At 39.6% G+C, this 25,097-nt stretch overlaps 1 protein-coding gene across 3 annotated transcripts in view; it reads right to left on the bottom strand.

Moving 5' to 3' along the window:
* Invadolysin (leishmanolysin-like peptidase, invadolysin) overlaps nucleotides 1-25,097 on the bottom strand; it is a 1,079,802-nt gene that overhangs the window by 280,339 nt on the left and 774,366 nt on the right. For all 3 annotated transcript variants that reach the window (XM_076690814.1, XM_076690812.1, XM_076690813.1), the window contains exon 6: nucleotides 2,900-3,011. In XM_076690814.1, the coding sequence (XP_076546929.1) occupies nucleotides 2,900-3,011 (112 nt within the window). The remainder of the gene's footprint in view (nucleotides 1-2,899; nucleotides 3,012-25,097) is intronic.

Below are 25,097 nucleotides of genomic sequence, written 5' to 3' on the forward strand. Positions count from 1 at the left end.
TATTTTTATGTATTAAAAAAACGTTAATGCATTAAGAATCAGAACTGAAACCGTAAAATCGGGATTCGAACTTATTCTCCTGGTTTCTTAATTCAGCCATATTGCCATGCACGAAATTATATTATTTTGTCGATTCGTCGATGCTGCTGCCACGTGCTTTAGCGGCTTGAGTATCGAGCCGATAACGTAGAAATGACGAGAGCAGCCGAACTCTGCCAAACCCGCAGAGAGCTCACACGGACACGTGGGACAACGCGCTTGTGTTAGATGAAACAACTGCGGTAGGGGAGTCACTGGGACGTCGTGGGACGTCGTGGAGAGGGTAAAGATTTGTCCCACGTCCCACGGTTCTGGCATCACTGATCCGAGGTAGCGGCAAATCATAAAATGATCGGCCGAGCAGCGATGTTATTTTTTGGACAAGGATAGAATATAACATGCCCTCTCATTCTCGCACTATGCTTTATTTCGAAGCAAATATACCAGACTGAGAAAGCATTATATATATTCCATCCTTCTTCTACTAACCGATGTCACTGCTCAGTCGAGCGTGAAATTTATTACCCTAAACATCGGCTTCGCGCTTTGATGGACCTCTCACTCGTTTCTCGTACCTCTCACTTTGCGGGCGACTTCAAACAAAGAAGAGGGGATAGCGACTTGCTTATTTCGAAGCAGAGACCACTTGCTTATTTCGAAGCATTACTGTATACAGTAAAACCTGGATAAATTCAACCAAGATTGGGACCCAGTGGTTGCGTTTACCTAAGCACGGTATCGAAGCTCGGATGACACGCGACGACCAGCCAAGCGTGAACGTAGAAAGGGACAGACAGTGGTGGAAAGAGAGAGGTCCGAAATCAAAGGAAAGAGCCGAAACGTATCGGTGTGACTAATACTAATTGAATCAAAAAACTTTTTTATTTTTGACTTTTTTTGAGTGAAACTTTTACTAGCGCATTGGTGAGATCTTTGTGAGTAAAGTGGTACCAAACACGATATAGTTTCAATTATAATTACTTGCTAAAATGGATGTTATAAATTGGCGAAAAGCAAGAGAGATCGAAATCCAAACCAGTCGCGGTGTCGGCTTTGGTTTCAAAGGTTTCATTTATCCTAGCGAGGAGTCGATTCTGGGCATTTAATGTTTCATTTATTCAAGCGAGGAGTCGATTCCGGGCATTTAATGTTTCATTTATTCAAGCAAGGAGTCGATTCTGGGCATTTAATGTTTCATTTATCCAAGCGAGGTGTCGATTCTGAGTCCGTACACATGTTTTCTTTGCAGCCGACATGCCGATTCTGTGTCCGTACACATCTTTTGTATTCAGCCGACATCATTTATATTCAGTCGTGGTCTCAATTCTATGTTGTTTATTCTATTACTATTGTTTATAAATATAATTCAACCTATATCGAGTTTGGTATCATTTTAATCAGAAAAATCTCACAAATGCATTAGTAACAGTTTCATTGAGAAAAAGTTAAAAATAAAAAAGTTTTATCGTTGAATTAGTATTAGTCACACGGATATTACGGTCGGATCATATTACACGGTTTCCTCGTCGAGCGGCTCGGTTCGCCTAGGGGGATCCCCCCAAGTGGAGGGGATAGCGATGTTTCATTTATCCAAGCATTCTTTCGTTGAATTTATCCAGGTTTTACTGTATACATATAATTCCGATTTCTCAGCGTGGAATCAACACCCATATGATTATACTACAATAATTATGTTTATGTTAAATCTTACAGATCTCTGATATGAAAAAAGAGATCAAGAAATTAAAATACAGCAGAGCGGCAAGAGGGGGAAGAGGCAGAGGAGATGGTAGAGAAAGCAGAGGTGGAAGAGGCGGAGAACGTAGAGGAAGAGGAAGAGGAAAATGGGGAGGACATGGAAAAAATCAAACAACAATCATTTTTAAATAAAAAAAATAAAAATACTTATTAAATAAAAAAATACTATGGTTTGTTTATTGTAGATTATACCCATACCCTAATTATAAGTAAATATAATATTATTAGTACATAATTTTTTAATATATAGGTGTATTTAATAACAAACATAAAGTAAAATAAGTAAAATAAATACATATTCCAAACAAATTTGTTTTCTAAATTGGCAAGAAGTATTATATCGCGTTTTTTACAGAAGAATAATATTTCTATTTAATTATATTTGTGCATATCTAAGTTTGTTCATCTATTTTCTATTGACTTTTTACAAATTTACTGTAAAGATATTGTCTTTTGTCATGATTACACGTTAGCAGACGTTCTCCTTATACGCCACCTTCTAACCACTAGCTGAACTGAATTTGTCACATGACTTGATCTGTATTATCCACAAAATGGCGGAACTGGTCTGCGAGAATGCTTTTACGGGCATCCGTTATTCGTCCTTATTTTGCAACAAATGAAGACAAAATAGATCTTAATTTACAGGTAAGGGTCGTGGCTAGACCGCTCAACTCATGATTTCAATCACAGCACTCTTTTAGTGGCCTAAAAATGCTTCGATTCCGCGAATGCATTTTTTCGATTTTTTACCTCTTCTTTGGACGCTTATATTACTAAACATCAACATAATCCCACTGAAACATGAGTTGAGCGGTGTGCATTGGACCTTCCTCTTTCGAATAAGCCCTCACCCAGCCCTAAATGTTCTCATACAAGGACGAATAACGGAAGCGCGTAAACCCATGTTTATGCCCATTTTTGCCGGTAATGTCAACGCGCTATTATTACCCGTGTCTACCCCCTTAAAGCTTATAACAAAAGACCGTAACTGTCCACGTGCTTTTAAGTCTAATGGAAATGATTGCTTAATAAAAGGAATTAAATTACCATCTTTCTTTGTTATAATTTTAGTAAATAAAGTGAATTAATATTTTCTTACGTCAAGATGATTTTCAGGAACCACGACATCACCACACATAGTAATAGGGCGACAGTTATTTATACAATGTGTATGATGATCTTTGACGAAGACTTGGCTACTTTCACATTTCCTAAAACATAATAGAAATTACAATTATTGCAATATTATAAAGTATAAATATTTTATATATTTAATGAAAAACTTAATAAGAAATAAGTTATACAATAGTTAGTAGAGTATAGTATTTATCGTTTATGATATTATTTGGAACGTTAAAGAAAATGTTTTCCGCAAATCTGTTTTCGACGCAACGTCAATCTTTAACTGCCTATATTTAAGTAATGCTTCAATTTCTGCACAAAATTTTGAGGAATTAGAATGAGCGGGCATCACAGTACGTTTTCGAATATTTTAGTCTGTAATGTTATGACTCGCGTTACAACGGTTTGCGAGATGTTGAAGATTGCAGTTTGACAGGGATAATAAATAAATAAAAGTGAAATCCACACACTCAAGTTCACAAGCGAGAGTATTTATTTCTACCAACCACAGAAATTGGTAGTACAAACACGAACAAGAAAACGATCGTGACTTTCGTCGCGTACAACTGTAATTCAAGTGCCCCGCTCCTTAAACCTACCGGGACAACGAGCAAGCTGCTTTCCGTAAAACGGCGCGAAAACTTCGCGGGAAAACACAACATATCTACCGGCGCACAGTGGGCAAAAAATGACTTTTTTTGTTCAAAATTGTCTGGAGTTCTCAATTTTTAACGGAATCGAACGTATGGCGGCTCAAATCACTCGTAGAAAGATTTTGAGGAGAAGTAGGGAAGCCGATTTTTGAAAAAATTTCACCCCAAGAACCTATAGCCCAATTAATCCATGAGACGATGCGTTCCACACATTTTTTATCGCGTTTCACCTTTCGTGGTATATTGTATTCCAAGTCTAGGTTCTACCTCTTATTTTAAGTCTGCGTTCTATCTTCTATTTCCAATCTGTGTTCTATGACCTAATATTCCATCTCATAGATTTTTGAGATACTTTGTTATTATAAATATGAGAAATATTACGCCTCGGCGGAAAATTGAAATTTATCCGCCTTCCGTCCCTTATCAAGCCCTTTTGGGTTACGAGAATTTCTCACTGTAAGGGGCGTGAGGGAGGTGTTTCTCTTTTCCGCCAATCTTTTCTATTCCTCCTCGACCTTGTGCATCCTTGTCAAGCATTCATGTACAAGGGAGAGTTTGCGTTTATTGCTTCTCTATTTTTGACTTCTTCTATAGCTTTTCTTTCTTTAACTGCTCTATCCTGACCTCGTGTATCTTGTCAAGCCCTCCGGGGTTGCGAGAATTTCTCATGCGAGGTACACGAGGAAAGGTCGTTTCTATTTCCTTCTTTTCAATAGTATTCGTAACCCTCCTTGAAACTATCGTTGCTCAACCATAGTAACAGCAATAGAATATGACACCGCACAAAAACTCGAGTCCGCTCAAAAGAGATAGAGACACTAGCGTTTACACCAGCGCTACGCAGTTAGCCAGTGCTTCGCATTACGGGAATTTCCCCGGTTAACTGCGCAGAAACGGGAAAACCGTAATAACTTCTTTCGTAGAGCGCTCTTTCTCTCTCTTTTGCACAAAGCGTCAGCCGGTCCAACAAGGATCATTGTTATATGAACGAATAACCAAAGAAATGATAGTATGAAAGAGTGGATGAATGCAAATGTATTTAGACAATAAGAGAAAGGAATGAGAACCCTTACGAAAGCGAACGTCGCGAACGTTCGAACGCCGTTCGAAATCAAGGGTCGTTTAAGGCAATAAACACTATTGTATCGAGAATTCCGAGAAATTGCCTGGCGGAAGGATCTAACGGCAAATTTGAATAAAGGAACGTTTTCGAAGGAATGTTCGTTGGACTGAAATTGTTCAAATTCATTAGAAAGCGAATGTCGAATCCACCTAACAAAATGCATTAAGATCCAATGGAATGCATGAATTGTTACGGCATTGCAGTCACCGAAATCGCATCGTCTATTGTCAAATTATCATAATTTTTTAATAACTTTCATTGCAAACGAAAGGCGAATAATTTTGATCCTTTGTTAAAGTAAAACTATACAGGTGTCGGCATTATCATTGAAAGACTACATGTTTCGTTTTAATTAATGGTTTCAATCTGATAAATGATCATTATTTCACCGCGTTACAATAATTATAATTTTCGAATAGAAATATACTGCGTAGTTTCTGGAAACCGTTGAGCGATAATGGCGACGAAATAGGAAAGAGAAGGGAACACCAAAGAAAGGGATGAAAGAACTTCGTCTAGCTCGAGCGTCTTAGGGTACGTTTATGTTGGAGCGTCGATAAACAATAAGAGCGTCGATCATAGCTGCGAAAAATTATCTCTGGTTTGTTTATAGTAGAGCTCTGATAATAAGACAACTTCACATTGCTATGATCGACGCTTTTATCGTTTATCGACGCTCCAACATAAACGCCGTAAACGTACCCCGATTCGTCAAACCGTCCCCTCCAAGGACGACGATCGCGCGACGAGCCCTTCAGGCATCGATCAGCACGAAATTTGTCTCTCTTGATCGATCAATCGTAAGTACGTGATCGGGAGTCCGTATGTCCGAGAGACAGAGTTATTTGTGAACTTCGCGATATTTTCTCTGCGGCAAAGTCCTCCGTACAGCGAGTCAGAGTGTCGTGCGAGTGAAATTTTCCGAATTCAAAATAAGGACTCATAGACGCGCACGTAAAACTTTCCTTTTACCCAAATAATCTATCTTTTTCTTTTCTTTTAAATCGTTGCTCGCGTAATCATCGTATTAGCTTCATTCGCGTAATAATAAATTATATTAATCTCGTAACTCGTCCATTCGTGTCTGTCTCTCGTCGACGTTCTCGTTCGTTTGGTTCAATTTTCGCCGCGACAAGTGCGTGATCGGCAAAAATTTTACCGTTCTTTGGTGTTCCAGAAATCATCAGGCGAACACAGAAAGACCTAGCAAGCAAATATATTATGTTGTATTTTAAAACAGCGATTTGGTAAGTCGATCTTATTACATTTCTCAAACACGACGGTTTCCACTTGGCAAAACGGGCGATCTGGTCCAGCCTTCCGGGGTTACGAGAGTGTCTCATGTCAGATCGTCCCTCCAATCGAGGTATTACAAACTTATAATATCGAATATTATCGCAGTGTGATTATTTCGTTTGTTTGTTTCAAAGAGGGACACCTTGGTCCAGCCTTCGGGGTTATGAGAGTGTCTCAGGCTGTACTGAGACGGATGATCGGGGCTTACCTGCGGGATAGGTCAATCATGTATATGGGCCGGGACGGACGTGTCTATTGGAGGGACGTCGACGAGGGTGTGTCCCGTTTGGGACCCCCACTGTGGAACGTGGGGTACAACCCAGTTTTGCGGGTCGTGATCCCGGACGGTGTCAGCATCACGTGTTTTGCAGATGACACATACGAGTTTGACACCGACCGGGACTGGAGCAGGACCAGTCGTCTTATGGAGATTGGTGTGGCTGTCGTCGCAGCTGCGGTCCGGAGACTGGGGCTGCAGATAGCGCCCCACAAGACCGAAGCGATGTGGTTTTACTCGCCTCGGCGTGGGGTTGCACCACCTCCCCAGTCTTGGATCCGGGTAGGTGACACCAGGGTCCAGGTGGGTGAAGGATTCAAGTATCTTGGCCTCCACCTGGACAGCCACTGGCACTTTGAGAGGCATTTCGACCGTCTGGTCCCTCGATTAGACGGGGTAGCAAACGCCCTTGGGCGGGTGCTGCCCAATATCGCGGGGCCGAGCGAGAAGGTTCGCCGCCTTTATACGGGGATCGTGCGAAGTGTGGCCCTATATGGGTCACCCATATGGGCTGAGGCCCTGATGGCGTCTCGCCGCAGCCAAGCTGTGCTGCGGCGAGTGGAGATGAGGATGGCCATCAGGGTCGTGAGGGGATACCGCACGGTCTCCCACGCGGCGGCGATGACTCTGGCGGGTCTCGTACCTTTTAAGTACGAGGCGGAGGCCAGCGCCACGATTTTCTGGCGCTTGCGCGGCCTCCGTCAGGCTGGAGAAGGCCCGCCAGAGCAGACGGTCGAACGGGAATGGAGGTGCCAGGCCCGAGAAGATGCCCTGGACCGGTGGCGTCGCGAGATAATCGCGAGCAGCGCCGCTGGCCAGCGAGCGGTCGGGGCGGTCCTGCCCGTCATCAAAAAATGGCGGGACCGCGGCTTTGGTCGGATCACCTTCCGGACTACACAGGTGCTCACCGGGCATGGTTGCTTCGGTGACTTCCTGTGCCGGATTCGTAGCGAGGCGACGGCTATATGCCACCACTGCGGGACGGGGCGTGACTCCGAGCAACACACACTGAAGCACTGTTCAGTGTTTGCGCGGGCTCGTCACGCCCTGCGGTGCGAGTTGGGGGCGGATCTCTCGCTGGCGAGCGTGGTAAGAAATATGTTCGCCGGTGAGGATCAGTGGAGGGCGATGACCTCCTTCTGTGAGGAGGTCATCGCCATGAAGGAAGAGGCGGAAGGCCTCCCGACGGCACAGTAAGCGGAAGAGGACGGGGCGGTGGGCCTTGATAATCCTGCCCACCGCCCCCAACAGGATGAGGGGGGGGAGCTTCGGCTCTCTCCCCAAGGTAGATGTTGTGGGGATGATGGGACAGGGGAGAGCTCCGGCTTCCCCCCCCCCAGGTTAGATGTAGTGGTGGGAGGCTCCGACCTCCCGCAGGGGAACAGGAGGAGGGGCGGGGCTTGCCCCTCTGCCCCATGGCAGATCAGCGGCTTCTTGCGGAGTCGCTGGGTCATCATTGCACGCGGCCCGAGGAGTAGCCGGCGCCGTGTGTGGCCCCCGTCGTTGGCGGAGTTGGCACTAGGGGGGGGGGGGGGGGGGGGGGTCAAAGGTTACACCCTCCCCCGTGATGGGGCGCTATACGCCAAGGGTGGTTAGGTCCCGGTGTTGTTCGTTAGAGGTCCCGGGGCCCTTTCTTACGCCCAGTGCGGGTCGCCGTGGGGGTTTAGCCGGTAAAAATCCGGCACTACCCTCGGCCCCTCTCCAGGGGGGCTGGGGACGTCTTTGGAAGATTTCCCCCACGAAAAAAAAAAAAAAAAAAAATAAGTGTCTCAGGCTGAGGGGCTATCCTCGCGGTCAAGAACCGCCATTTTTCTATTAAACCAAATTTTGAATTAACAGTTTAAGAAACGAAATAGTCAAACACGCACACGCGTCCGGTTAAATATCGTACACGCTTCAATTTGTGATTTCAAAGAGTTGTTTCCGTCCGATTATTTTGTTAACTAATCTTAAGCATCTTTACCCTTGTCAATATTCATGAGAACGATTTTTTTTTATCTAACTGGTATTTTTCTAAATTTAGTAAATTTTTATAATCAATTCAAGTTCAAATTCAATCTTTCTGTTATTACTTTATACATTCAATTTCTTTTCTAATTAAATCAGTTTCATTATCCAAACAGTGTCATATTCATTTTCAAACAGTCACCTTCACCTTAGTTTTAAAAACCACGCTTACCAACTTATACAATTTCAAGGAGGGACCCGTACGCGTCCCAGAACGCTGACGAACCCAACGGAAGACTAATTATCTAATTTTTATAAAATCTAACATCACGTTACATTACATTTCGTCTTTCCGTCTTTTAATCGTCGTGAGCGTTAAACGCGCTCAAGACTGGTGGCAGCGAATACCAACCAGCGCTCCAAAATCGGAAGAAAGAAATAGGAGATAGCTTTGCAACCATCTAATTGTAACACTGTGCTTTTATTTTATTATTTATCCCCTGCAGAAAAATTCTTACAAAATTAAAAAAAAAATAAAAAACCGAAAAAATACACAAAACAAACAAAAAAGTTTTAAAAAAAACAAAAAATTTTAGTCACCGTATCGCCTGTCTCGTTGTTTATCGGCTACGCATTGTCTCTAATTGGGCTATAGGTTCTTGGAGTGAAATTTTTTCAAAAATCAGCTGCCTTACTTCTCTTCAAAATCTTTCTACGAGTAATTTGAGTCGCCATACATTCGATTCCGTTAAAAATTGAGAACTCCAGACAATTTTGAACAAAAAAAGTCATTTTTTGCTCACTGTGCGGCGCACAGTGGGACGAAACGGCTTTCGGCGATCAAAATTCTATAACTTCGGTTCTGTTGAAAATACTTTAATGAAGTTTTGGAAAGTTTTTGCCTACATTATGGTACTTAAGTTGTATCAATATAGATCATATTGACCTACAGGGTGTCAAAATATTCACGTATAAAGTGTAGCGCGTTCAATATCCTTCACTTGTTAGACATATTTTATGTTATTTAACAAAAATTTGACTTAAAACTGTTAATAACTGTAAGAGAAACGGATTTAATAATTGAAAAATGATCATCGCGATCAATAAATTACAATCACTGTAGAAGGGATCGGCAAGTTAATATCGACATATTGACTATTTAACTGCGGGATTTAGTTTTGAAAATCTCTCACGGGATATATGTATAATTAAAATCAAGCAAATGACGAATATACACGTCGAATGCAGTTAACTGGTTAATAATCGTATCTGCTACTGCTTTTCCATCATCGTGTGCTGCGGCCAAGATGGGTGTAATTTATTTCAATCGCCATTTTTTTGAGCAGTGGCAGGTTGGGGCAGCCGCTTTTTCCTGATTCTGATAGAGGAAAGTTCACTCTTTCCTGCAGTAATAATTAAACATGTGGCAAGTTGTGGCAGTTTTTTTAAATCAAATGCAAAGTTGAGATTTTAGTTAAATGTATTTCGATTCAATCAGATCCTATTATTTAAAAAGTTGTTAACATTTTAACTTATTTTATGCACTGAATAGAATTTATACTAATCTAGTAAACTTTGTAATTCATTTGAATTTTATCTTTCCGAGTAAAATTTATTAGAATCGTACATTGAAGTTATGGGTAATATTATCAGTCTTGACGAATTTCTGCTGAATTTGAGTGCGAACCACGGCAAAACGGAAAGAAATATGAAAAAACGGATTACACTACGTTAAACTATAGTTTATTCTCTATCGATGTATGAAGTGGGGGGCCCACTTCACGTTGGCCCCCCAATATTAAAATTTTTTAAATCTTCTTTTTGCAAACGTTTGCTCATCGTTTGCCCATTAATGTCCCGTTGGAATTTTCGTTTGCTCCCTTTTAGTTTAAAAGTTACAAGTAATTCAATTTTGGAAAATTCAAAATCTTCTTTTTGGAAACATTTGACCACGAATACCCCATTTGAATTTTCTCCCTCCAGTTGAAAGAATCATACGCAATTAAATTTAAATAAGATATTATATTCACTCTCGTTTATGAGTTCTCCCACCATCTTACAACCAGCGCGACTTATGCTCTCTCGTGGAACCCGCTATAGACGCATATGCCTTAATACGCATGTCTCTTCCATATCCCCTCCATACGCTTTAAGCGCGTGCTGTTGCATTTGCAATCTGGCACCGCCGCACTCGATTGTTTTACAGCGTATCATCTTTACATAACTTACATTTTAGAGACATTCGTCTTCTAACGGAGCTCTCTGAACAAACCGCATAACTGAGTTAGTTATATAACAAACTTCTTTTTTCTTCCCATATGTCTTGCAATAATAAAATAGGTTCTTTGACATTATAAAAGCAAATTTATTTTAACTAGTTGTCTTTGCTATTTGATTTTATGATTTGTTTATCTAAGTTAAGCAACAATTGCTTTTGATTTCTTGTATTTAAAAATGCCACGAGCAGCCGCTGTTTCCACAAACGAGATTATTGATGCTCTCGCAAAAGCTGATATTTTTCAAGACACAAAAGGGACACTTAAGCCGCGCTCCAGCAAAGTTTGGAATGATCTTTGCGCATTATTGGAAAATAAAATTAAACGTGATACTTTATTTTTGCATGTACAAAAGGACAGAAATGGCGTACTAAATAAAATAAAACAACAAATGAATATAACAGATGTAAATGAAATAAGTGTAAATAGATCGAAAGATGATTCAGATGATCGATCTACTGAAAGTACAAGTAGCAGTGTTAGCGGCATCTGCAAAGATAATTATAATTGTCCAAATTTATTATTTGACTTAGATATAGATGATGCTTCATGGAATAGTATTGCGCCAGTTTCTGTTATTTACAAGTGTAACGTCCCCGGAATTATTATCGCGAGTACGCTACTGCACCGACCGCGTAGGGAGAGCGGTTCCCTATGAGGAGGCGACTCGTAAATAACAAAATAATGAAGGGATCATAGGTTCGGGTGGTGCGCGGTAAAGGAGTGAAATCCAACGTTAATTCCTTTCTCAAAAATCGTAATGAGTGTTTATTCAAGAAAAAATGTAATGTGTTTGTTTATAATATGTGTATAAAAAGAAAAGGTAAGTAATTATTTGAGTTATATAAAAATGTAAGTAATTAGTGTAATCAGTGTACAAATGTTGCGCCCTGTTCTTGAAATACAAAAGGAAAATTAATTATATTAGTTACAATGAGTGCGCCCTGTATATAAAAAAAATACAAAGAAAAATAACAATATAGTTTGACCTAAAATAAAATACAAAGAAAAAATTTAATTGATTAGTGAACGCGTCTCTAGATACGATTATGAAAATTCTAAATCTATAACTTGAATTTATAAAATAAAATTTATTCAAATAAATTGTTCGATTGTCGAGGAGTTGGCGTGGATCCGTTCCGACACTGTAGGAGCTAACCCGTTCGGCCGCAGTACGATTTCTGAGCAACTTAGCCGTCACTGATAGGCCGCATCCAAGGAGCTTCTGCTTTCGCTCGCTCGTTAAGCTTGGTTGCGAACACTGCAGGATGGTATCGTCGCTCTAGAGCCAGTGTACTAATAGGCCGCATCCAAGGAGCTTCGGCTTTCGCTCGCTCGTTAAGCTTGGTAGCGAACCTGACACGTATGAAAACCGCTGCGAACCGGTGGTCGAGCGCTCCGGGTCTGACGCAGAACCTTTGCCGCCTTGCCGACAAAAGAATCTAAGCTATTGGAAACCTATGTAGTAATCGTATCATAGATCCGTGTCGGACTACGATCAGAATCGAAGTGGGCAGGCTCCTCGCGGCACGCTCGTATTTATACCCGAGATTTGCTTACGTATCAGTTTTTTCTATACGCGTTTTCGATACCGGAAGTGTTTGGACTTTGACCGGAGTGTACGTGACCCCGCGCGTATCGCTGTCTCTGTCTATGCGTAGTGCTATCTTTCTTTATTCTGCGCTCTATTTCTATCTCTCTCTACGCGTTACTCCTATCTCTATCTATATATCCCGCGTCGATCTTTTATCGACGTGGTAGAATTATCGACGCGGTAATTATCGATGTATTTTTTTTTTTTAAGTATAAATTTTGTTAAGTATAAATACAACATTCTTTTCTTATTTGTTAAATATGAATATAATTGTCGATCTGAATCGTGTTATTACAATAATAAAAAAACGAAGTGTTATAACCTTGATTGTATAAAAACTAAAAAAAAAAAAAAAAAAAAAAAAATATATATATATATATTTTAATAATTAATAATGGTGGTTTTTTTTCTTTATTCTTCTTCCTGCGGGATGTTACAGCCTTCCCCCTGTGTTAGTCTCTTGTCCTCAAGAGACTTTTTTGTTTGTAGTTCTTGGCAAGTCTGGCATTGGCATTTTGTTTCGTCGTTTCGGGGGGATGCGGCCAATTTTCCAAAATATTTTATGATCTTTGCGTGTTTTCTTCTTGGATCTGTTCTGCTTAATTTCTTGAAGGTTTTCCAATTCAATTCCGGAATGTCGATTGGTATTAACCTCCATGGTGTACCCTCTGTTTGTTTAGGATGCTGTATTGGAGCCTTTGAAGATATTTGGAGTAATTAGTAAATTATTAAATTACTGAAAAGAAATATACCTGTACCTCCTTGAGTTTCTTTAAGGCTTTCCTTAAGCGTTTTAATTGCTGGCGTTTGCCGGCACGTCTAACCATGTTTGCAATTAGAATTTTTCGAAAATAAATATGGCGTTTGCGTAGGTGGCGCTTTACGTCTTCTTTCTTTCTTTATCATTCTTTCTTTGTCTTTCCTCTTTTGGGAAAGACCATAATGGCGGTTAAGGGTTCTTATTGAATAAGTAAGCGTTTTTACAGAAAATGGAGTTATAGTTTATTAGAAAATTTATAAATATATATATTTAATAGCATTGATTATTTTGTTATTGCCAATAAAGGTCGTTTAGGTAAACGACTTCGTGGTCCTCGGATGGGAAGAGCGCTCCTTGTTCTAAAATTTCTTTATCGTTTGGTTCCATATTCCTCATGGCTACTAGACATTTGTTGCACGCTATGGCAGGTTGAAAATCGGCGTATTCCCAATTACACGCCACACATCGGGTTTGTTGAACGCCGAATTCCTTTATGATAAAGTGGTGCGTGTCTTGGTGCACCCATTGTCCTCGAACCTCTGGGCGTACGCGTCTAGCGCAGTGGAAGCAGTCTTGTTGATATTGGATGAAATATGTTTTGGAATGCTATGCTATTGTCTGTGATGCAGAGAGCATCAATAGTTGTTGTAGGTGCCCGCATTTTCTTATTTCTACAAATTATTATGACATTTAATACTTATTTCTTAACTTTTAATATTATTTAGTGCTTACTTTTTTTATAATTCTTCACTTTTTCACAATTTCTTTCCTTTTTTTCTTTTTATTGTCTTGAGCTCTTTCTTGTTCTGTTGCAGCCGGTAGCTTTGGTACAGTAATGTTCTTTATGAGGTGCTTCCACTTGCTTCCAACGGTTTTTTAGATTTTCGTTAATACGCATGCGCGTGTTCATGAATCTAGTGGATTTTTGCATCGATCTTCATGTTTGATCTATGATGTTGATTGGTAGATAGGCCCTCTTTAGCCCATCTTTGTGAACGATTCGCTTTTTATTGGGTCCTATTGCCAATTCTATGTTATTTGGTTCTATGTTTCGAAGTATAGTGTATGGTCCAGTGTATTCCTTTTCAAATTTGTTTCTTCTAGGCGGGTTTAATAGCATAACTTTTTCACCTGTTTCGTAGTTTATTGGTCGAATTTTTCTGTCGTAATAGTGTTTTTGTCTGTGTTTTTCTTTTTATAAATTTGATTTTGCTATTTCTCGTAAATTGTGCAGTGTTTGAATTAGTTTTTTGATATAATCAGGATATGTTTTTAAATTATCAATCGGTTTAATACTTGATGGTTGACGAGCTTTTTTTCCGAAAACTAATTCATGTGGTGTGAATTTTGTTCAAAAAAAAAAAAAATATATATTTTAATAATTAATAATGGTGATTTTTTTTCTTTATTCTTCTTCCTGCGGGATGTTACACAAGGATAAAGGTCGATATAGCAACAAGCGTCGTTATACCGTATTAAAACAGGGTTGGACGGATGTTATACAGAAAGCTTCCTGGGAAAAAAGTAAATTACCTTGCGCATATTCTTTTAAGAGAGCAAAGATTTTTGTATTGTGAAAATCGAGTATATCTAGAAATAATTGGCAAATGCAAAGAATGCGGTGCAACCTTTAAAGGACATTGTTTAAAAAAGCCCATTCCTGGACACGGTATTAAAATTTCTGTGAAAACGGCAGATACTCGAGGAATTCCCCACGTTAGCAAACGTATGCTTGTAGGATTAGAAAGACAAAAAGTTGGAGAAGAATTGCTTTCTATAAAGGCTGCTAATTGGCGTTATAAAGCAACAAATGTTATGGCATATGGAGATCCAGAACCTAGCCATTTATATAGTAGCAGTGTTCTCAGAAAAGCCCGTCAAGAAGCAAAAGATAAAGATTTAGGATTATATAAGATTCCTGATCCTCTTATGTCACTACAAAAAATAAAATATAATGTAGAATTTGCAAGTATAATACGGGAAATAGCACTGGACAAATTTTATTGTATGTACTGGTCGTCGATGCAGCTTAATTTATATAAAGATATTATAAAAACTAAAGTACCTTTATCAATCGACGCCACTGGATCAATAGTCCACAAATTAAAAAGATCTAATGACCAATCCAGTGCAATTTTCTTATACCAAGCTATTGTCCCATCTTCAAAAAGAATATTTCCTGTTTTCCATATTCTTTCAGAGATGCAAATACCATATCTTATTTTATAAAAGAATGGCTACGATCCGGCGCTCCTGCCATATTCTTTCAGAGATGCAAATACCATATCTTATTTTATAAAAGAATGGCTACGATCCGGCGCTCCTGCGCCATATGAAACTGTGACGGATTTTTCATTTGCATTATTAAACGGTATTTCCTTAGCTTTTAATGAATGTAGTTTGAAAACATATATGGACTACTGTCTACATCATCTTTCTGGCAAAAGTATTCAGACCGCAATAAAGTGCTACATTCGTGTAGATATAGCTCATATAATAAAAATGATCACGAAGTGGAAGTGTTTCAATGACAAAGTTCCACGTATTAAAGATTTCTATGTTCGGTGTATTGGTCTTATGACAACTTGTAAATATAGTTCAGATTTTGAAAAAATGATGTCAGCCGTTCTTATAGTTTGTTTAAGTGAATGTGATGACAGTGGGACTGATTGTGAAAAACAAGAAACTTTCCTTTTAAACGCGATTCAAACATTTCTAATAGAATTGTATGAAGAAAGCAACGATGATGTAAATGTCTCTACAGAACCCACTCAATTAACAGATCTCAATGAAGAGTTTGATTGTCCACAATTAATAAAAATATACGATAACGCTAAATTGATAGCTGAAAAAACGCGTACATTAATGCGACCCAATCCCTATTACGCTCCAGAATTCGCAAAACATTTTATGCGATTGTGTCGTTATTATGTTTTGTGGACAAACGTAATGTCTGAATGCAGCAGAACAAATTATGTTATAGCAAGTTCAGCGAGATCTGAATCATATTTCAATGAAATAAAAAACATTATACTGTGCGACGACAGTAAACCTCTTAGAATTGATAAATTTATCATAAAGCATATTCGTTCAATTATAGCCACATGTAAAATTGAACGTGCTGCTTATAATGAGGTTTTAAATATACATGAAGTTTCATCAGAAATATCCAAAGCCACCGAAAGAGTAGATTGTTCTACTTTTACGACAAAAGTAGTCGAATTATCAGAAAATATGAATGATGTTTCAGAAAATTCACAGCAATATTTGCAAGAAGAAGAAAACTGGCGCGGACAGAATATAAGGAAGCCTAGTGAGCATGATAAAATGATTCCGTCTAAAAGAGGAAAGTATTTACAAGCTTGTCCAAATGTTACTTTAATGCATAATCGTCCTTTACGCAAACGGAAGAATATGATAATACAAAATGGCAATTTACTTGCTCCTGTAAAAATAGAAAAAGTAAAAGTTCAAGTTATGAATACCTGCTGATTTGATTCACTTATTGAACTAATAGCCAATGGATACTCGGATTATGTTGTATATCAAAGATGTGTGAAAGCAGAATTTTCCGATTCTGAATTTTTTCATTTAGTAACTGACTATGCACTAAATACAGCGACAAGCAAATGGTACATTAAAAGAGCACTTTGCTTTTCTAAAGCTCTTGATAAACCTCTGACAAACACGCTGGATTGTTCATATAATATATCGAATTTAATTTTAAAGTTATTACATGCTGTACCAAGTACAATTAATGAGTTCAACTGTAAAAAATGTAAAATTAGTTCCAAAATTATTAAACCAGTGCTGCAAATAGAATCACAACCAATATTAACTGAAGGATTAAAAATCGGTTTAGAGAAAAGTCTTAATAAATATTTTTCAAAAACAAACAAGAAAATTTATTGTGATTCCTGCAAGAGATACGGATATGAATCTAGAGAGCCGGGCCCACATCTGTTAATTGATACAGAACATCCTTTTATCAGTATGCTTCAAATAGATCTCGGATTTTCATCCGAAATACCTCTATCTGAAATACCACACTCCATTATGATAAAAAATGTTAAATATGTTTTAATAGGTATCATACATTTTATTCCACCTGAAATTGAAAACGGCATTGGTCATTATACTGCGTTTTGCAAAACAGTAACTGGATCATGGAAAGAACATAATGATCTAAAATTTAAAGCAGATATAATTCCAAATGGATCCCTATCAAACACACTAGTTCGACCGGCAATTATAGGGTATGTTAAAGTATCAAATTAAAATGAAAGATACTTAATAATCTCACACTAAATATGTAAGTCTAATAAATAAAAAATTTAAAACAGAATAATAAAAATAATAAAAAAATAAAAAAATAAAAAAATGAATAAATACATAAACACACACAACACATAAACACCTATTCCTACACACCTACACACATACGCACACACAAACACAAGAGGTGTAAATCCGACCGAGCAACATCCACGTTGTACACCTTGGGTAAAGCTAATGCCGGCGGTATTATACATTTTAACAACTTGTGCCATACAAAAATGTTATTTTAAACGAATAAACGAGAGTGAATATAATATCTTACTTAAATGTAATTACGTATGATTCTTTTAACTGGAAGGAAAAAATTCGAACGGGGTATTCGTGGGCAAATGTTTCCAAAAAGAAGATTTTGAATTTTTCAAAATTAAATTGCTTGTAACTTTTAAACTAAAAGGGAGCAAACGAAAATTCCAACGGGGCATTAATGGGCAAACGATGGGCAAACGTTTGCGAAAAGAAGATTTAAAAAATTGTAATATTGGGGAGTCAACGTGAAGTGGGCCCCCCCAAAATTGAATTGCTTGTAACTTTTAAACTAAAAAGGGGCAAACGAAAATTCCAACGGGGCATTAATGGGCAAACGATAGGCAAACGTTTGCAAAAAGAAGATTTAAAAAATTTTAATATTGGGGGGCCAACTTCACACGGCTGTTTTGTCCCACTGTGCGGTGTGGAGGAAATACAATATTACAGTATTTAATGAATTAATAGAAAATGCGGATTAGTATAATGTATGTATAAGGAATTTCGATCATCTTCGCGGAGCCGATAAAGAACGTTCTAGAGTGGTCAGGATTATCGGACCACATGAATGATGTTTCGGGTTTACATCCGGCGACACACAGAACCAAAGACGACACGTGATTTTGAGCCGTGGGACCACGCTGATTTCGAGGAAGGAATTTGTTACGCTAACAATTGGAATTATGTCTGGAAAAGATAGACTATCTCGAAATATCAAAGATCATTCCTGTGTTCAATCAGGGGAGGTCCAGAGTGTAAAACAATCTATCGATGTTCATGGTTTCCGTTTATACCTCTAACCAAGGTCAAAGGTACAACGGATCAAGATGATGGGGTCCCCATCAAAAAGAGGACAAAAAAGGGCCCCTCCCCGGGGGGGACAACATGGCTTTCACCTTGACAGTCGACAGTTGCCAGCATTGACAATGCAATTCCAAAATGAGGGAGACAATTTGTGAGAGGGTGGAGGGGACGGTTCACAGCATTAACAAATGCAGCAGGAAATACAGAGGATAATTGGGGGGGGGGGGGGGGGGGGGGGGGGGGGGAGAGAAACACAAGGGGAATGTGTAAAAATTTCTGTTCGGAACGTAACACATCTATTCAGAATCACGTAGTATAATAACTACATATATCAATATATTCGGCAAACTCTGCTCTATTTTTTAAGACCAATGCGAATGTTCTAGCGTTTTTAGTTTCCGCGTAATAGTTCATTTTTCCTCCAAAACACATGTTTTTACAAAAACTCGTGTTTTTCGAAAACTGAGGGTGATGGAGGTCTACAACGATCACCCAATGGTTAGATGGAGATCTACAACGATCACCCAGTGTTATTGATGTTGAGCTCCGTGAATTCGAGCATGAACTCTGACTTGCTCTCGAGTTAACGATTTCAAGTCTGTATGAGATAACATAGGCGCAAGCCGTTTGGTGGGTGTGCTATCCCACTCAGGTTAGCTTTTTCGTCTCTATATCAACATTCCTTACGCCGACAACGCGTCAAGTGTTGGGTCTTCCGTACCCAGAAACTATAATTGGCCAATCCATAAGTGGACAGTTTATCCATACCCGGCGCCACTTGGAGGGTGGTGGCTGCTGTAGACTTAATTATTTTTAGCGCAATTGCGCCCTTTAACGCCGCCAGTATAAAGGGAAGCTTGGGAACGGCAGCGTGGGTTATTAACCCACTAAGGCTCACTTAAACAATGATGTTGGAGCGTTCATTAGAAAATATTTATGAAATGTGCCCTGTCTGAGCGTTCATTAAAAAATGTTTATAAAACGTGCCCGATATGGGCCAACCGAAATTTCGTTTCCGAGAAGTAGATAACGTCGGAATATTTAGAGGGAAGGGGCATCTCCCCTGCCTCAATAAAACAGTCGTCAACGGAGCTCGGTCGCGATCAGTCGAACGGTTCATTTTTGTATCGCGTAGTCAGTTTTCAGTAGTGGTTTCCCGCGATTACGTTAGTTCTCTACCATGCGTATCATAGCGCCCGGGGCCCTGCCCGTAACAACACCCAAGGCATTGCCGGCTACAAACAAACATCTAACGTCTATGACGACGTCTGGACATCTCCCTGCGCAGGGGATCCAATGGAGCCTGGTTTCCGTATCATCGTGACTGGACAGTCTTCCCGCGCAGGAGTTATCACGCGATTAACAACTCGCTGATGGGCGCCCGACTTTTGTGTACACGACATCACCCATATCATACGCGGCATACTCACACACACAATATCAAATTCACACAAATCAAAATTCAAAGGTTTTTTACGCCTTCAGACTATTTCCCTTTATCCAAACAATTTCAAGGGTTTTTTATGCCTTCGGACTTTTTCCCTTGCATATCATGAAATAAACTCTATTCAACACCATACTAATCTCGATTGATTATTTATCAAACCGGCGTCGACATATCCTAAACATCCTTTCGAATCGTTAAATAACCACAGTCCTTCCCCGTCTTATCGCTCTCGAGTGTTTAGAAAACCCGAGATCCGAAATCAAAGGGGGAACGAATTTAAAATAGCTGACGTCGAGAGGACCAGCATTTTTGTTCGAGCCTTGGACGAAGCAAGATCAAAGTCAAAATTCTAACGTCAAAAACATATCGAAAAGATTGGAAACGTTTCATGTTTGATTGATTTAGTTGTTCGATAGATTCAATTGTTCAATAGATTCTGTTGTTCGATAGATTCTGGTGTCGGGTAGCAAAATTTAAGTTTAAGTCGCCTCAGATGGAGTGATTTTGGCGAGGGTAACTCACTCGGATTGGCTAAGACGGTTTGCGCTGATTTTTGTGATTGGTTTAGTATAATGGTCACCGCCTTCGACCAACCGTAGTCACAGGTAGTGCCGCTACCCTTGTGACTTCAGGGAAACTCCAAGTGGCTGCGAAATGGCCGTGGCAGGAAATAAACTGAGAGAGCGTTTTTGACTCTGACAAAACATATTGAGAACAAGCTAAAGTGAACTAAAGCGAGATTCGCTTTAGAGCCAACCCTTTCTCGGCCATTTCCGGTCAGACCGGGAGTGGTAAAAAAAAATTTTTTCGGCCATTCGTTGAGATTTTGATCCACTAAACACAATGGCGCAAGAATTTTTTCGATAACTCTTACTATTTGGCCTGTACAAAAGTGACAGAAAGTAAATGCTATAGCCCTCTTCTCAAGATTTTCAATTTTAGTTACTGGTTGGCTTTCATCGCGATCGGTATATTCCTTACAGAGTAAACGCCGAATATAAATAAAACAGTACGTTTTTTGCAATAAAAATCGTCAGCAATGAAAAAATGCAAAACGTCTTTTTTACAGGACCAGTCGAGAGACATATCCTACAAGATGTAAAAAGTTTCGTTCCGGTTGGTACATCCGTCTCGGAGTAATCGGTGAACATACAGAAAAAAAAGAAATATATACTGATCGAATTGAGTAACCTCCTCCTTTTTGGATGTCAGTTAAAAGAGTTAGACAAAACTGGTAAAATTTGCACAACTTTTAAATCCTCATATCTCTGGTAAAATTCAACCAAACTTGATATAAAATAATTTTTAACAAAAAATACAACCGAATTCAAAATGCGCTAAAAAGTATGAAATGATTTATATTTCATTTATACCAATATTCCACAGCTACAGAGGTGCCCACTTAAGCGTCCACAGTTGGGACCGTATACGGACGCTTAAATGGGGAGGTGAGTTCTACGAATTCAATCGACGGAAGGAGAGGAGATGAGTGCGAGTAGGATACTTATATTCTATGCACGCGAATGCGGCAGTCAATTCGAACGTCATTTGTCATTCCGAATCCATGATTGTAAGGCCTGAAACGTTATTTTCTTTTTAAAACGTATCTCAAGAAGTGGTTTGCGTTCGCTACGCGTTCATGAAGGCAGAAGGAACGGTGAAGTCAGTAACGAGACGTTAATTTGCGGTATAACAAAATATCGATTTATTCAAAATCAGGTAGTTGGAAGTATGGCAACAGAGGCTATTACAAAATACTGGAAACACCGCAGATCTAATGGCAATTTATGCGTTTAACAATCAACGGAACGCAATTCACTTCTACAAGATGTTCGATAGACGCGCTTATTACACGATATAATATTCGGTGGACTTGATTAGATTGATCGTCAATGATTCGATACAAGGCACGCAGATCGGATACACGCGCAAATCGGAAAAGTAATACAAAAATAAAAACGCAAAAGAAAATATATCAACCAGTCGAGCGACTTTAATGCGATTCCAAAACTCAATCATCTTGTATACGGAAAAATGACTGGTTGAATAACGCACCTTACGAACCGCGGAATAATAACAATATAATACATATAATATAATATGAAGAAAATATAAGAAAATATAAGAGGGACTACGCAAAGGACCAAAACACAATATCGTGACTCTGATCGGAGTGCGAAAAAAGATATACACACGACGGTTACAGAATTCCGTGGGTTGTCTTCGGTTCAAACATCTTTCACCAAGGACGAGTTATTGTTCGCTCAGTCTGCTTACGAACCATACACCGATACGCGACGCACGAAGGTCGCGTGGTCGTGGAGCGCGTAGGCTAAAGGAACGCTTGAATTTACTAACCGGGATGCGAAATATTCACTTTACGCGCCTTTCAAATCGCAGAATGGCGAGCTAGTGGAATCCGAGGATACTTCCGGTTTCCATCTGCGAACCTCAGATCGACGGGGGCACTGGCTTCACGATTTCACTCACAATCAAAGGATGAGAAAGTCGCGCACTAAGTCCCGACTCTCGATTCCTCTACAAATCGAAATACGTGAATTCAAAAGTAACCGATAACCGTGGATTTGCCGGAATCCGTCAACGTTCTTCCTGTCGTACTCAAGGAAGAATTAAAGGCTGCCAAGAGCGAGATCACGGCCTTCCAAATTGCAATATAAAAATTGCCAGAACACAGGTCCGTGTGGAGCGGTCCTTCGAGGGTGCTGAGTCCCAAGGCAGAAGGCAACTACAGAATGAAAGGGAAATGCTCGAACTCGACCCCAGTCACGACTTGCTGGTTTGCAATCTAAAGACGGTTTTCTCCAGGAGGAGAGCCGTGTGCGAAAGCATCCGTTCCGCTCGTCGTTGGAGACCAGAGTATCGATCGCTGGATCGACACTCAGCTCCTTCGATCCGGCGGATACGCGCACCACTATGACGAAAATAGAGGAGATAGCACGTACCATCGCTATAGTTCCGATTTCCCATGAAAAATCTATGCTACTTTGTACTATACTATGTAACGTACGAATGTACGGTTACAGGCCGCGATTCCACATGCGTGAAAACTTCGACATGTGTGGAACTTCTGTTTCCAAGAACTGGTGGGGATAGTGACGGACTCTTATGTGGGCAAAAATGCAGACGCCGAACTGGGCACCTCTGTATTAATAAAATCTATTTAATCGTTAAATAGTATACTATACACATTTCAACCTCTTCGGAGGCGGCACAAAATTAAAAATACCCGAATATACTGTTACATCCCCGATCATCGATCATATTTTCGCTTTTCGACATTCCAAAGAGGTCTCGCTCTGGAAACCGTTAAGCATCAGCGTTTTCGCGCCCAGCAACGCCTGCGACACGAAGTCAAGGAACTCGCGGAACGCGATGTCGAAAACCCTTTGCTGGCAGGTTTTTGCAAGCCACGGGCGTGACCCCTTTCGGGGAATATAAATTATCGACACGAAGTAGACCGGCAGTTCTTAGTTTCCTTGATTACGTGAAGCAGCGGCGAAGCGCTGTCCGATCGCGGCCCGCAGTAGACCCACGTATTAGGCTCCTCGAAACCAGGAAGATCATTAACGACGTGCTCGGCCGAAGGTTCAACACGAGTATATCGCCGAGGTCTGAGATACCAGGCCCATAATCGGACAAGCTCCAGGAGTGCACCCGTGTGCTGTGCAAGACCAGCACCAACCGCTTGCATCTTCCAAGGTCGAGTCGTAGCCACGCGCTGTGAGTCTAATGTCGTATCCGATCCGCGACGTAAACGAAAAGCAAGACCTTTTAAGTGTGAGTGACCGACGAGTGTGATACGAGAATATACGAGCAACACCTGAAGTCAACGAAGAGTATGTAATAAGAGAACCAGAATATACATATGTTTGTGTACCTATACACGTGTACTCAGATCACTGCACTCCCATCCTACACCATATATTACCCGCAAAGTAGGTCAAGGTGCGCTTAAGCGCTTTAAGCTGCAGAACCCATGTAACGCATTTATAATAAAATAAACGCATTTACAATAGAAATAAAAAATGCGGAACGTTATAAGTACGGCTGAAACCAATTGTAATTGTAACGATTGTATTAGAAGTTGGCAGCACTTTTGCTGTAAATGTAGTTAATCCACAATGGGTTGATACTTGAAATTATCAAATTGGTCATTCGGTAACCGGCGCGGCGTGTCATACGTTTCCAATCCCTAAACAGAAAGTCTCCGATCTTCCGAGTAAAAGAAAAGTTTTTAATGTTGCGCGGCCTCTGAAAAGGTTGAAATGTATTTCAGTATATTATTTAACGAGTAAATCGGTTTTATTAATAGCTGTTGGATATTTGTATAAATGAAATAGAAATCATTTCATACTTTCCAGCGCATTTTGAAGTCGGTTGTATGTTTTGTTAAAAATTATTTTTTTGCAATAAAAATCGTTCGGAATGAAAAAGTGCAAAATGCTTTTTTAAAGGGACCAATCGGAAGACATACTCTACAAGATGCAAAAGGTTTCGTTCCGATTGGTCCATCTATCTCGAAGTAATCGGCGAACACAGAGAAAATAACAATAGTTTTTCACGAATATCTCGACAACTAAATCTTTCCGTTAATTATGCATAATGAAAAAGTTGTTCAGAATCATGCCCCCGACAACATACCATATTAAAGGGTCATTGAAATCATCCTATATTGAGATTAGACACTTCCTGTTTTTTGCAATAAAAATCGTTCGGAATGAAAAAATGCAAAATGTTTTTTTAACGGGGCCAATCGGAAGACATACTCTACAAGATGCAGAAGGTTTCGTTCCGATTGATCCATCCGTCTTGGAGTAATCGGAGAACACACACAGAAAATAATATATACTGATTGAATTGAGTAACCTCCTCCTTTTCGAAGTCGGTTAAAAATGTATATAACTTTAAAGGTTGAACTATCCATTTGTTGACACTTTGAACCAATTTTGCCTAGCTGGGTATTCGAGGAACAAAATTCACCCTTAAAGTAAATAAAACACTGCGAGCGCTATTTCAACTTAAATCTGCTATAAAACTTGAAACTGGACAAACCCAGAACCAAATGTTTTTGGACTGTAACTACAAATCTCTATCAAATGTAATGAGATCAAAATGAGCATCGGAACACAATAACTTAATAACTATACACGTATATAAGATAAAAAAGTAAAATCTGTTGAAAAGTAAAGTATATCCCTTCCTAATAAAATAATTTTTAACAAAAAGTACAACCGACTTCGAGATGCGCTGAAATGTGTAAAATAATTTATATTTCATTTATACCAATATTCCACAGCTATTAATAGAATCTATTTAATCGTTAAATAGTATACTAAATACATTTGAACCTTTTCGGAGGCGGCGCAAAATTAAAACTTTTCTTCTACTAGGAAGAT

The sequence above is a fragment of the Osmia lignaria genome, chromosome 11 (assembly GCF_051020975.1).
Source record: "Osmia lignaria lignaria isolate PbOS001 chromosome 11, iyOsmLign1, whole genome shotgun sequence".
Lineage (NCBI taxonomy): Eukaryota > Metazoa > Arthropoda > Insecta > Hymenoptera > Megachilidae > Osmia > Osmia lignaria.